Source organism: Nomia melanderi, chromosome 12 (genome assembly GCF_051020985.1).
Source record: "Nomia melanderi isolate GNS246 chromosome 12, iyNomMela1, whole genome shotgun sequence".
Lineage (NCBI taxonomy): Eukaryota > Metazoa > Arthropoda > Insecta > Hymenoptera > Halictidae > Nomia > Nomia melanderi.
Window position 1 is genome coordinate 5,988,087 of NC_135010.1, and position 13,582 is coordinate 6,001,668.

The following is a 13,582-nucleotide window of genomic DNA, read 5'->3' on the forward strand; positions in this document are numbered from 1 at the left end:
GTACTTGCATAAAAATCATCGGTAAGGCAATATTTACTATAAAAATACAGACGTTAAAATAATTCGTAAACAGTCGGCCTTAGCAACGGTATATTATTCAATGCACAGTAAGTAAGCAACGTTTTCACCGTACCGTTCAGATTTATAATGTCTGTTGTAATTTTAACCCAGAAATGTTTAACAAACGTTCGATAACACAAAGAAAGAGAAAATCTATATCTTTGGATATGAAAATGAAAATTTTAAATCAACTCGAAGAAGGAGAGAAACCGTCAGCAATTGCTAAGGCGTACGGAATAAATGAATCCACTGTCCGAACAGTCAAGAAAAGGAAGGAAAACATTAAGAGCAGTGTGGCCTCTGGAACCTTAACAAGTTCGCAATGTTCGTCGTACACAAGAAACCCAGTAATAGAAAATATGGAGAAAGCACTGATGATTTGGATGGAGGACAACATACAAAAAAAAATACCTATGAGCAGCATAATGATAAGGGAAAAGGCTATGCATATTTTTAACAGGTTAAGAGAAGAAGCTTCGCCGATTGATAAAGTGGATAATTTTTCTGCCAGTAAGGGATGGTATCAGAAATTCAAAAAAAGATATTCGTTACGAAACCTTTTAAACGAGGGTGACATTAATGATTTACTAGTAGATCGCGCATTAACCGATACTGACTTAATTCATATGATATCTGAAACCCAACCTAACGGCGAATGCGATAGTAACTACGAGGAGACAGATTCATTCACTGCAGACAATCTTTATAAAGCTCTTCAGTTAGCCACAAAATTGGAAACTGCCATTGTAGACATTGATCCAAACATTCAACGAGCCTCAAAATTTCAACAGGATTTAAAGAAATGTTGCAGCGAGTATCAACAAATTTATGAAAACTTAACGAAAGTAAAGTTTGAGAACAAATCGTCCGAAAAGATTAAGATTGAAACTGAAGTTGACCTTCCGAATATTTCAAGTGACGAGAACGAGGAATATGTGCCGATTAAAAAGATAAGATTAAAGAAAAATATTGACACCGAATGAAATGTACTTTCATTGTTTGAAGTGTCATTATTATCTTTTTTTTGTTGAACTTTATGAAATAAATATGTATTTCTAAAACTTATACCAGCATTTCTTTCTAATATTCTGCCTTCTTTTGTACCGACAGGCTCTATTCGCGTGATTTTCATTCGCATAAAACGAATCCACGTGGAATGAATATTTCGCGTAAACGGATGGACGGGTGGACTTACCTTAATAATTTTCTGTTAGTCATTTACAAGAGCTATATTTTTGAACAAAGTAGTTCCTTCAATAAAATAATCCAATTCTGTGCATGAACATATACATAACGCGTTAATCTGTTCCCTGTAAAAATATTAGTAGAAAGAAACATTGATCAAAGGAGCATCGACAGAAATTTGCTCACGTGTACGCCAGTTTTACATATTTGCGTATGAAAAATTTTTTATTGAAAAATGTTCTTTCACGCTACAACGTCAGTGTACCTTCGTCTATTTAACGTTATAACAGTACAAAAATTGCATTTTTACAAGTTATCCAGCTTACGTGACTAAAATATCCCAGTTAGCAATCTGACAATTCAAAAGCTACGTCTCTTATAATAATAACAAAAGGCGCCGTAGTAGAGGCATTCTTTGGCGACAACGCAATCATACCAGCCTCGACCAAATCATTCCTGTTCCTCGTTACAAACGGATGGACACGAGGGTCCGGATGCAATGAACACGTGTCGTCGAACGTCGCTCGAAAAATCTCCTCTTTCTACGTTTCAATGAAAATTCGTGTTTCACTTACGGCTCACTAAATTTGGCTGGCCAACGGTTATTCTCAGGCCGTCGCCGCTGATCCCGGCTCGAGTCGTTCCTACAGTCACGTGAAAGGTCACAAATCTATTTCCGTGATACGAGGAAATGAAAAAAAAACACGTTTGACCGGTGAACCGTAACGTGCGAACACCTCGAATCGAGTATAATTACACAGAACCTATATAGAGACCATTGGTTTACGTACACTGTCGTTATTACACATTAGTATTTTACGTTCGCCAGCCAAAGCACGCCTAAAAGAAGAAAAACAAAAAGAGAGCAATAAGCCCTCTAGGTTCCAAGGAGGCAAGTTTCACGCCATGATCAACCGCGTCCCGCGTTCGGTTCCGCGAATCCTTCGAACATCTATCGTTTAACCTACCGACGCAAATTAGTCGACAGTCACCGTTTTGCTACCTGGGTTATCATCAACGACGCTTTCGGCCGGAAACTTGCCTTTTTTCAATTTTATATAATATATATATACCGCCAGCGAAAATGTTTCCGGTTGAAACAAAATCCCTACGTGTTTTTTTCTTTATGCTGTTCTATACATATATATATATACACACACACACATGTATATATTTGTATGGTAAGTAGTATATATATATATTTACATACACGTCCCTACAAGTCGATCACCTGAAACGCAAGCATCCGGCCAAATATCATGCGCTAGCATTTTAACAATTACGCTGTGTTCGTCGTGGTACAGGGTTCTTTTTTCTAAAGCGAATTAAAGCAAAGTGCAACGAATGGATAAGCGTTGATCGAACGTCCGTTTATAAAATCCTGAACGCTCGTAAAACGTTGCCCCCGTACGGTTCCAAGAGCAACGGGTAAGTCTATTGTTCGAACGGGGCTTCCCCTTATCCATTCGATGCCATCAAATCGCACACACGCCGTGTTTCTGCCCGAAAACCACCGGATACCGCGCCCCCGCGTGCACCAGTCGTTTTTCCCGACCGAACATCGCCCTGAACGAAGCCGGCGCTTCCCCCAGATCTCGATATAACGACAGTGTAAGTACTAAGTACAAGAGTGTTTTCTCGCTTCTACTCGTCTCGACTACGCGATGATGTGATTATCTTACCGTTGGACTTGTGAACGACGCGAACGTCGCGTGGGGTGGGGCTCACAGAAATCTCGCTCGTGGTTTAACGGTCGTCGATCTTTGGCAGAATCACGCGCCACTCACAATTACATTACTTACTTACATCATATACACAATCGTTCGATGCGGATAATATTTCTCTGCGCTCTCTCTCTCTGCGCTCTCTCTCTCTCTCTCTCTCTCTCTCTCTCTCTCTCTCTCTCTCTCTCTCTCTCTCTCTCTCTCTCTCTCTCGCTCTCTCTCTCTCTCGCTCTCTCTCTTTCTCTCTCGTTACTTTAGTTCAGGTCCTGCCCTTTTCATTATTTTTTTTTCTCGTTTTCTCTCTTTTCCTTCTCACGTTTTTCGCTCGTTTCTCCCCCCCGTTTAAATCGATCGCCTATTCAGATACTGCGTTTCAGTACGAAATAATAATTCTACGTTGAACGAGTTTCCTGAAATCGTTTGGAAGCAGTCTTTTTCAACATTTTCGCATACTTTGACATGAAAGTGTCGTCGTTACACCCTCCCCCTACACCATCTCCCAACTTTTTCGTCTTCCTATTTTTTTTCTTCTTTATTTCTCTAGCTTCTCTTCGTTCATTTTTTTTCTCTCGTTTTCCTTTTTTCTCTCTTGGTTTACCTCTTTGCTGCCTTACAGATCACGCGCGCGCGCGCGCGCACGCACCTTCTAGGGTTTTCTCTCTTCGTGTTTTCGGTTTTGTTTCGCGTTTCGATCGCGCAAAATTAATGTACAAGTAATTATCTATACACACGTTAGCTGGTAGAAATTAGAATTGTATCGTTTGACTAGCTTTTGACCGTCTCTCCTGAAATCATTCACGTGTACGAAACTCTGGAATTCTGATCAGACAACATACTATCTTTCTCTCTTTCTTTCTCTCTTTCTCTCTCTCTCTCTCTCTCTCTCTCTCTCTCTCTCTCTCTCTCTCTCTCTCTCTCTCCCCCTCTCTCTCTCTCTCTCTCTCTCTCTCTCTCTCTTTTTCGCGTGATACGTTCCGATGCGTACGTGTTGTGTATATGATTCGATTGTGTTATCATGTGCAGATGTGTAGTAATGATCTGGTTACGCGTTCTCAGGTGTACATGTGTATAATTCCTTTACGAAACGTTCTGAAGAGTGTTTGTTTGTGTAAAAATTTGTTTTCATTTTAATCATCGTGTGCAGTTGTGTGTAAATTCGCGTGTAAAAGCCAGTTTCGCGATGCTGGGAACAAATCGTCACTTTTAAAATATTCTCAATCATTCCGTGTTCGTATAGACGACCCCCTATATATCTCGCTTGAACAGGCTAATTATTATTTGTTTTTTTTTCCTTTAATTAATCGAGAAATCACCGCGCGCCATTTATGTAGATTCGTCATCCTAGTAAGAGTATAATCGTTAAAATATATAATCGTTACAACCTACAAATTACAGCTAAACATTATTCTCGTTTAAACTCGTTTCGTCTCTCGCTCTCGTTCGCTCGCTCGCTCGCTCGCTCTCGCATCCCGCTCTAATTCTTAATATTTTGACAGGTTTTTCCTTCCGCAGTCTTCCAATTGTTTCTTATTCACGCGCGCGTGCAGCTGTCTGTCCTACACGAATAAACGAGTGCAAATCGTCCAAAATTCAACCGGCTCCCGGCGCGTGAATTATTCAGTCTTTCGTTTATATATATATTTTTTTTTTGTTTCGCGTTTACTCGGTACGTTAGTCGCTAATACTACGTTAATCGTTATTATTATTATCGTTAATCATTAAATTTAAACCTCTTTCATTGTTTCATCCAGTTTTCATTTCCCTTGTCTTGCACGAAAAATATTATGCTACGTTTACTCGCGACGTTTAGGTTAGAGTGCTAGAGTCCGTAAATAGAGTAGTATTAAATGATGTATGCTTATAATTTAAAGCCACAGATTTCGATGTTGCATCACGTAGCCATGATGCAATTAAACGACGCGTCCCCATCGCTCCTTCAACGTCACTACGTATAATATTTAGTCTTATACCCTTTTTTTTACGTTCGCTTAATACATCCTTTAAGGCCTTTAAAATCCGTTTATTGTATAAACCCTTCGCCTTTTTTTCTGCTCATGTCCCTTTTCGTTCTTTCCCTCTCGTTACAGCCTAACTTCGTTTCCGAAAGAAGAGACACATGGTAACTCTCGCGTACGAGTGCGTGTAAAAAAAATTCCGAGATCTGTGCGCAAACAACAAAGCGTACACGTCGTTTACGTTTTCTTCTTGGGCCAGCAAAGACGAATTTTAAAAACATGTACATTCCCGTGTTACAATGATTTTCTTATCCCCCTTTTTAATGCACATAACGAACTGTCAAAATTTTCCATTTTTTTTTCTTCCTTTTAAGTATGCTTTCACTCTAGGGAAAGTTACAGTAATAATACAGTGATAGTGGAGATAGTATAATAGTAGTAATAGCAGTACTTGTAATAGTAATAGTGGCGCTACTAGTAGTAGAATAGTAGGAATAGTGATAGCATAGTGATAGAATGGTAATAGTAGAAGCAGCAATAACAATAGAGGATAAAAATAGTAACAGCATAAAAGCATACGAATAATTGGTATTAGTTGGTTGTTGAAGAAATATGGTAGTATCAGCGGTGATAATAAGGGGTATATAGCAATAATAATGGCATTAACTATAATTGCTAGTAATAATAATATGGTGGATAGTAATGACGATGGCGACGATGACGATGATAAGTGGCAAAGCTTTTGATGACACTTGCGGAAAATAATAATGGTAATAGCAATAGCGGCGGTGGCGATAAGAGCAGATTAATAAAGATAATTCTAATAATGATAAAAAGAAGTAAAATCAGTCAGTTCATTAAAATGAATTACATTATATTAGTATAATGTGTCCCTGGCGCATAAAATCAGACGAAATTCCATTTCCCGAAATGGATAACACGAAAAAATAATATTGCAAACATCGCACAATAATGTGGTGTACCTTTTTCGTCCCCCATTTTTTTTCCGTATCATATTAATCCGTTAAACGATTTAATCCGCTTCCCATAAAATTCTATCATATGTGTATACATATATATTCTTTATATAATACATTTATATAGATGCAGCAAATAGTCAAGGAAAGAATCTATCTTTCTAATAGCATTTGGCTTGCCAAATTCTGTCAGTTTCATTAAATAGTATAATTGCATCGGGTATAATAAAAAATATTATTTTTTTTTTGTTTAAACTCTCACGAGTCGTTCAGACGTCGTAAATTGAGTGTCCTCGATAATGTCTCTTTAAATGTCGGACATTTTTCTTTTTTTTCTTTTTTTTTCATTTGGTAGGGCTATTAAAGCGTGAATGTGTACGCGTCAAATACGCGCGATCAGCATTATCATCGCTGTCGATCTCTTTAATCGCAAGATCTATGGGAGTCAGTCTTGCCTTCGGCTTTGAAAAAACGGAGCTCGGACACATACATCTATATATCACTTCATAAAAATTTCCTTCTTTCAAACAGGACTTACTGCGTAGATCCAGTCATCGAATCGAAGAATTCGTTAGGCCTCACCGAAGCCACCGATCGCTTGTTCTGTCATTCTTAAACAAAGAGATTCGAGGCGAGAATTAATCTCTGGCTCCGTTGTTTCGGATGAGTTGTTCCCAGTTTGACCAAGAAAATGATCCCTCGGTGCGCTGTACGTGCGTTGTAACGTTCTTTGTAATTGCTGGAGTACAACATATCAATATTATTTTTCAGACGAAATTAAACACATTTAAGAATATACAGAAAATAAGAACATAACATAAAAATTCTAACTTCATATTGTATTCTATTAATTGAAAGAAAAAACACAAATTTATGTTGTTCGAATAATTAAATAACTAATAAAATGATATACTTTTTTAAATATAGTATTGTCAAATTTAGTGTATATACCTGCAAACTAGATTCTTGTAAACTGGGCCGTTTCTCGGTCGTATGGACTGAACGTAAGGTATTCTGATTTACACTTTGGTTCTGATTATTTTGTAGATATGGTGTGGATATACTGTTCCTGTGAGCGCTAACCACAAAAGAATTGTTTTGTTGATGTGTATTATGAATGTGACCCAAGTTTAAACTTGGCTTTCTGTTGTGCTGTTGTGGGTTACAGTATCTTCTGTTATTATATCCATAATTGTGTTGCCACCTGAAATCATTGAAAAATTACCAACGCTGTAACGATGAATTTTAGTTATATTTCGGTAAGTGGTATACAATAATTATTTCATTTTCCTCACTTCGGAGTAGGTCGTGGATTTCCTAGTCTACTCCGCCACTGCTGTACCTTTTCCTTCTGGTTTGGTGTAAAGCAATCATGCTGCAATACTTTTTCTAATATGTTAATACAAGCGCACAAAATGCCATCATCCACGCTATCCAATGCCAATCTGCTACACACTAAGAAATAAACGAACACAGTTATGTTAAAAACATGTTTCACATTAGTTACTCCTTACACGTCGTACTTGTTTTTTTCTTAAACATCATGCCAACAAAAATGTTATACTCACGTTTACCAAGGACCTTGGTGAATTGCCCAGGTATGTCTTGGGGATCGTTTTCTTGGCTTGGTTTCATAGGGGTAGCTAAGATTGTTTTCAACTCATCGATGGTGTTGACCAGAACCGTTGGTCCTTGTGAAAACGACGTTGGCTGTGTATTATCGCGTGTTGGCTGCAGTAAGTCTTTCTCTAAATTTACAAGCGTAGTATAGCGCTGTTGCAATTTTGCAATGGAAAGGGCTAATTTATGCCTGGCCCCCTTTGTCATACCCTGTTCTGCTAACTGTTCTTCTGTCAGTTGAAGCATTTCTTCATAACTCAGGGTAACAAATAGATAACTATATTTATGAAGGCGTAACGTTTTAAGCCATGATGGAACATCTATAAATTCATCGGAACAAATTATGAACTAACAGTATGCCATAAATGTTGAAAAATCATAAATACACCTACCTCTCATGCCACTAGCAAGTGAGAGATTAGAAGCTTCGTCTAAACGTCCTTCACTACCGCTACTTGCACAAGAGCTTTGAGGACTTAACGGGCCTAATCCAATCAGATTGCCTGTTTAGAAATTTTTACAATCGCTCAAAATAAAATACAATTGTAAGTTATATTCAGTGATTCTTATTGGAATTTTAAATCAAACTAACTTGTATGGTCGCCGGAGACACTAAAACTTCGTGGTTTGTGCCTAGTTGTACAATTCACATTGTTACTGCGATCAACTACTTCTAAATGATGGGGCGGAGCAACTGGTGGTGTTAAACTATTTGACCGACGTTGGCGAGTTACAGGTGGTGGAAATTGCAAATTGAAGGCAGTACCTGGTTGTGTACCAAATAAGTTTGTTTGCTCGTTTTGTTGTTTAGAATTTCGCTGCCATGCATTATCCCATCTAAAGTGGAAATAGGAACTGTGTAAAGATCATTGTACGCAATATATATAAATTAATCTTTCAGGGTTCTTAGCTCACCTAATGGTAGTATTAGTATATTCCTCAAGACTATGTATAGGTGGTGTACCACTAATACGCTCTTCCAGATGACGAAGCCATTGAGTCAAAGAACGTCTATCTTGACTAGTAATAGCTGGATGGATCAAAGTATAACTTAAGAGTTGTTGAATCTGTTCAGTGTATTGACCTGTGGTTACACAGTGGCTTACTAATTCTGGTATTGCTACTAAATAGCATTGTTTGCACTCTACATTCCCAGGCCTTAGTAACGGCAAATGAGTTAGAAGTTGATTAATAGCAACTTCTGTTGATTCCGACAGTAAGGAATTAATAAATGCTGCGAAATATTGTCAGTAAATATCTTTAAACATAATTGTTAATATATTCCTGTTAGCTACAAAAATATTACCTGGATTATTGGCATTTAATTCCTGTGAGTCTAATTCAGAAACTGAGTGCAAAGAATGCTGCACCGCTTGTGCAAGAAACCTTGCTTGGACTGCAGGAATGCGACGAAGCAGAGCATAGAGAACCACAGTTTGTTCACACTCGTTCCATTGCGAGAAAACTCTAGTGAGTTCACCTACTTGTTCACAGAACAAAGGGCCATGTGACCACTTCATTTTCATCAGTATTATAATGTCAAGGAGCAAATATTAAAAGCTCCACTTTCTACCGTATTGCCTAGATTACGATTTATTTGTATTCCAACAATGACTGGTCAATAATAGGCATGTGCCAATATCCTGTTACAAAAAAAATAGTATTTATTTTTCAATTTTATTTACTAATTAATGAATTTCACATATAAAAATTTGTTAATGAAACCAACATAAAAAACTTAATATATTTAGATCTATTTCATGTCATGTATCTAACTGTAATACTATGAACTGTAAATTAAAAACGTTCACGTCATTTTACATTCAATGCGAAAACCGTATATTATGGTACCTAAAAATATTTATCTAATTAAATTTACCTGAATGTTCATTTTTATTAAAAACAGCAAATGTAAAACATAAATCTAGATAATTTAAATCTATATATTGATGTAAGCAACAAATCGTGCCCATGTTAAGTTGTTTAACTTTAATGCAGTTATTATCGAATTAATATTCAACATAAATTAACATATCAACTTTCTAGAACAGTGAAAGTGTGTTGCGCATAAGACACTAGTCACAGATCAATCATTTTTGCAAAAATAATATACCGCGTTAACGTTAAAAATGGGACGCTAAGATTTTAAGGCGGGTAAAATAACAATAACAATAAAAATAACTTGCTGTACTCTATATTTCCGTAAAAACCATTTTCTCTCGCGAATCACTGTCGCCAAGATCCGTTTGACTTTCCTTCTGGCGAAATAATAATTACTGTTGCTGTATAAAGTAGCTGGATTTTCACGCACTTCGTAGATACGAATAACGAACTAGGATAACCGACATAACCTCAAAAGTGTCCGCGTACACTGCATCGACTGTAGATACATCGATAAGAATTCCGCTGAGGTCAAGTTTGTTTACCCCGCGATGCCTGTGTATTTATAGCTTTCCTGTTACGATCCATTTGGCGGTGCAATGGCACCGTGTGTGAGACTTTACACGTTTAACAGCGATTGATAAGATATGATTCTTTTTACAGGCACAAACATCACGGGGCCTATTGCAAGTTCCTCCAACAATCAGGAAACACCACGCAATAAAATCGGACATTTCTTAGTAGAATTCTGTTTGAAATTTCTATAGAATGGTCGGAGCCGCTTTCGTCGGTGCCGCCGCGTATCATTGTATGCGTGGGACACCGTAGAGGGGAAAGGACGAAGAACGAAGGGAGGAAAACAAGGGAGTGAAAAAAAATTCATCATTTATATAGGAATATTAATCATTTTCAAAAGGAAAGCTACCCGGTAACGAGGAGCTCGATATTTCGGTAATTTTAAGACGATCGATAGAATTATTCTATAAACTGAAATGAATATATCGCTACTGTGCGACCAGTACTCGGCCATTGAGCCGAACAGCAAACAACAAATTGTACGCTTGAATCGGTCAACATGCTACCGCTACGTAACGTAACTACAAGCTGTTGTAATTACCGTATGCAAGGCTGGAGGTGGTTGCTCCACAGGATCGTTGTGTCCCTTGCAAAATAACAACAATACACAATTATAGCATTTTATACGACGTTGAGTTAAAGGAAACATCTATCCACCATGCGGTATGGTGGGCCTACGTGACCACACTGGTTCGCCGTCGCGACTCGTTGCAGAACTTCGGTTCTACTATTGGTTCTCGCTTGAATGGTACCAACCAATCGTGTGATAGTTTGGGGCGCGGTTCATTTGTGTCTCGAATATGTCGATCATTTTAACTTAAATTTTTTCAGCGCGAATTCAAAATATTTAATTGAATACGTGTCACGTTGATTTTTAATTTATAATCTTTTGTTTTCATGTATTGCTTCAATTAAAATATTTGTTACAATCGACAAGAGAAAAGATATATGTAAAAAGTAGTACAATTTGATGTTTTATATAACATTTATTTCAAAATAAGCACAAATTGAAGATACTTATTATTGTGTTACAGAACATATTTATGTAGGTTAATAATAAAAAGAGTTCACAATTAGATACTTGTAGTGGAATTAATTATTCCAATCAAAAACACGCATTATTTTGTAACTGGTTTATTTAATGCCATCGATTCTTGTCTACTCGGTATCTATATTCAAACTACTAATATAAAGTACACATAATCTTTATTTCCAATTAGATTTATCATGATACACGTGTTAAGTGAGAAATAAATTAAAAAAAAATATTATTAGTAACATGAAATATTATAGGACAGTGTTTGTTTTATGGTTACAAAAACGTTGAGTAGCGAGTATAAATTGTACATTCGGTGAATATGTTTTTAAAATCATTCCAAATAATGAAGGAACACAAAAAAGAGAACAACTTCTTATATGTTGACTATGATATATATTTTTTATACTAAGACCTGTTATTTGTAGGGAAGTAAATATTATCGCCCATTCCATCAGTTTCAGTGACTAAAGCCCGCTCCAGGATGACACGGCCTTCTTTGTATCGTTGATTATCGTCTGTCGCAAATTCATACACCCACCCAAGCTTAGCGGCACAGTTTTTGCAGCTGACATCTCTGACCATGTGACGACCCGTCAGCATCACTCTATCCTGTACCTCGCTGTACATCATTGTAGATGAATTAAATTATGAATATGCAACAATTTCATAAGATTATTCCATTAGTACAATGTCTCTGAGATTTTGTACATTTAACAATGGTATCCTGTGTGCTAAATAGTGCTAGAAATCTAAATACACGCATCAATAAAAAAAAAATCATGAACCTAAGAAAGCATGGATGATAAAGATAACAATATACTGTTAAGAAAAGAAAGAAAATTATTTTCTCTCGCAAATAATTTTACTGCAATTATACACTCAGACTCACTAAAATGTTTCAAAATAAAAAAACAATATCATATTACGTATTTATATTTAATTAAAAGAAAAAAAAAGAGAATAAAAATTTAATAATTATAGTTTTCGTACACAGTCACAGAAATTTTTATTTCCAAACTATATTCCCAATGTAGATAAGCTCCATTTTCTTAGGTGCATGGAAACAATAATATATTCCATCTCACACAACTGTTTTTGTCTGTCAACTGTGAGAACGTTCGAAACGTAATGATGCAGTATGACGTATTGAATCGATTAATATATATTTATTTTCGAAAAAAAAGTAAAGAAAAATGTGAATACCTGTAATTTAAGTTGACCACTTTGTTAAAGAGAAAAGCACGGCCTGTAGCGCCCGTAAAACGCGTGCTTATCAGCTGAGCTCTGTTTGTAAGATTGGTGTCACACGAAGCACAAGAAAACAGGCGAGTACCTCCAATGTGTTCCAAGAAAATTACACCCATCCTGAAATATCGTTAGTTGTTTTCCAGAAAACCGATATGAGATTGTAACGGTTAAAAAATCAAACAAAGCTACTTTGACTCTGTAGGACAAGCAAGACACGTAATTTGACGTAGCTATCACTACCGTCACAGCACGATATAAACAGTACGCACAACGATATAACTACATGGATACACACAAACGCTCATAAGTAGTTGTCAAGTCAGTTTAATCACGATGCATAGATTTCAAACTTCAAGGTGTGTAACTTCTATATCAATTTTGATTGTTGCGACAAAAGCGACTCTGACAAAGGCACTCATTGAATTATAAATAATCAAATACTCATTATGGTTTTTTAAATCTTTTAATATTAATATAAACATTTAATACGAACAGACAAAATACTTAATGTTCACTATTTTCGTATTAAACAGTATTACCATCAGAATATTGGAATACATATCAATGCTTCAATTCAAATTGCTAATAAAACTTCAAACTTAAGATCTATACAAATGCTGTGTGTAACGTTATTTTCTATTTACTATTCCAAATACTGGCACCATTAAAAATGCCCTAACGCACTAGTAAATTCTATCTAAATAATACGGCCAATAAACTCGAATGCAAAAATAAACTTGCATAGTATTAGAAGACTAATTTAAAATATTAGACAAATAATATATGTATTATCACAGACAAAGTAAACATAAGGATAGATATTGCAATGATAGATAACTTATGGGACACAGTATCACATGTTTTGAATTACCGACTGTGTAAAAAAATCAGAGATTTCGCTCTGCCCACTACGCCTAGAAAACGGTGAATAGAAAAACTACATCGAGTGAAATGATCGAAGTGGACCAAGTAGTAAATATGGTAAACCAACATACGAACGTTATAAACTTCAATTACGTACAGATCGTACAATGTATTTATCTGTCTACTGTTCTGAAATACCGATACCATCAAAAATGCCACAATGCACTAGTGGCCTCTACCTGCACCGAACGATCAACTGCTGAACTATATAAGACTGCAACATGGATAGTATGTGCTTAGGAGATCAATTTTTACAATGTTGTCGGCTCTAAAAGTCACATTGATGTTGAATTTGGAGAATTAGATTTGTATAGTTCGCCTCTTCCCAGAACGCACTCGGATAGCTCACCGCGCTCTGCCCGACTGTTATGACGGCTAGTTTTGGCACGTCTT

At 36.6% G+C, this 13,582-nt stretch overlaps 2 protein-coding genes across 4 annotated transcripts; both read right to left on the reverse strand.

The window, feature by feature from the left end:
* Positions 1-1,451: 1,451 nt before the first annotated feature.
* On the reverse strand, positions 1,452-10,691 carry smg (sterile alpha motif domain containing protein 4 smaug). Of its 3 annotated transcripts, none has more exons than XM_031974943.2 (9): positions 10,520-10,691; positions 8,828-9,164; positions 8,437-8,755; positions 8,114-8,358; positions 7,914-8,006; positions 7,470-7,841; positions 7,197-7,356; positions 6,853-7,105; positions 1,452-6,640 (listed from the first exon to the last, which is right to left on the reverse strand). In XM_031974943.2, the coding sequence occupies exons 2-9, from the start codon at positions 9,045-9,047 to the stop codon at positions 6,473-6,475; spliced, it is 1,830 nt and encodes a 609-aa protein (XP_031830803.1). In that variant the 5' UTR covers positions 9,048-9,164; positions 10,520-10,691; the 3' UTR covers positions 1,452-6,472. The 3 variants fall into 3 exon arrangements, with proteins under 3 accessions (XP_031830803.1, XP_031830801.1, XP_031830802.1); XM_031974941.2 differs by having other exon boundaries at positions 7,914-8,024; XM_031974942.2 differs by lacking the exon at positions 10,520-10,691 and adding an exon at positions 9,713-10,369 and having other exon boundaries at positions 7,914-8,024.
* Positions 10,692-11,167: 476 nt separating this feature from the next.
* Yippee (yippee zinc finger protein) lies at positions 11,168-12,614 on the reverse strand. Its single transcript, XM_031974630.2, has 3 exons — positions 12,455-12,614; positions 12,221-12,382; positions 11,168-11,636 (listed from the first exon to the last, which is right to left on the reverse strand). The coding sequence occupies exons 2-3, from the start codon at positions 12,379-12,381 to the stop codon at positions 11,423-11,425; spliced, it is 375 nt and encodes a 124-aa protein (XP_031830490.1). The 5' UTR covers position 12,382; positions 12,455-12,614; the 3' UTR covers positions 11,168-11,422.
* Between the last annotated feature and the right edge of the window lie 968 nt (positions 12,615-13,582).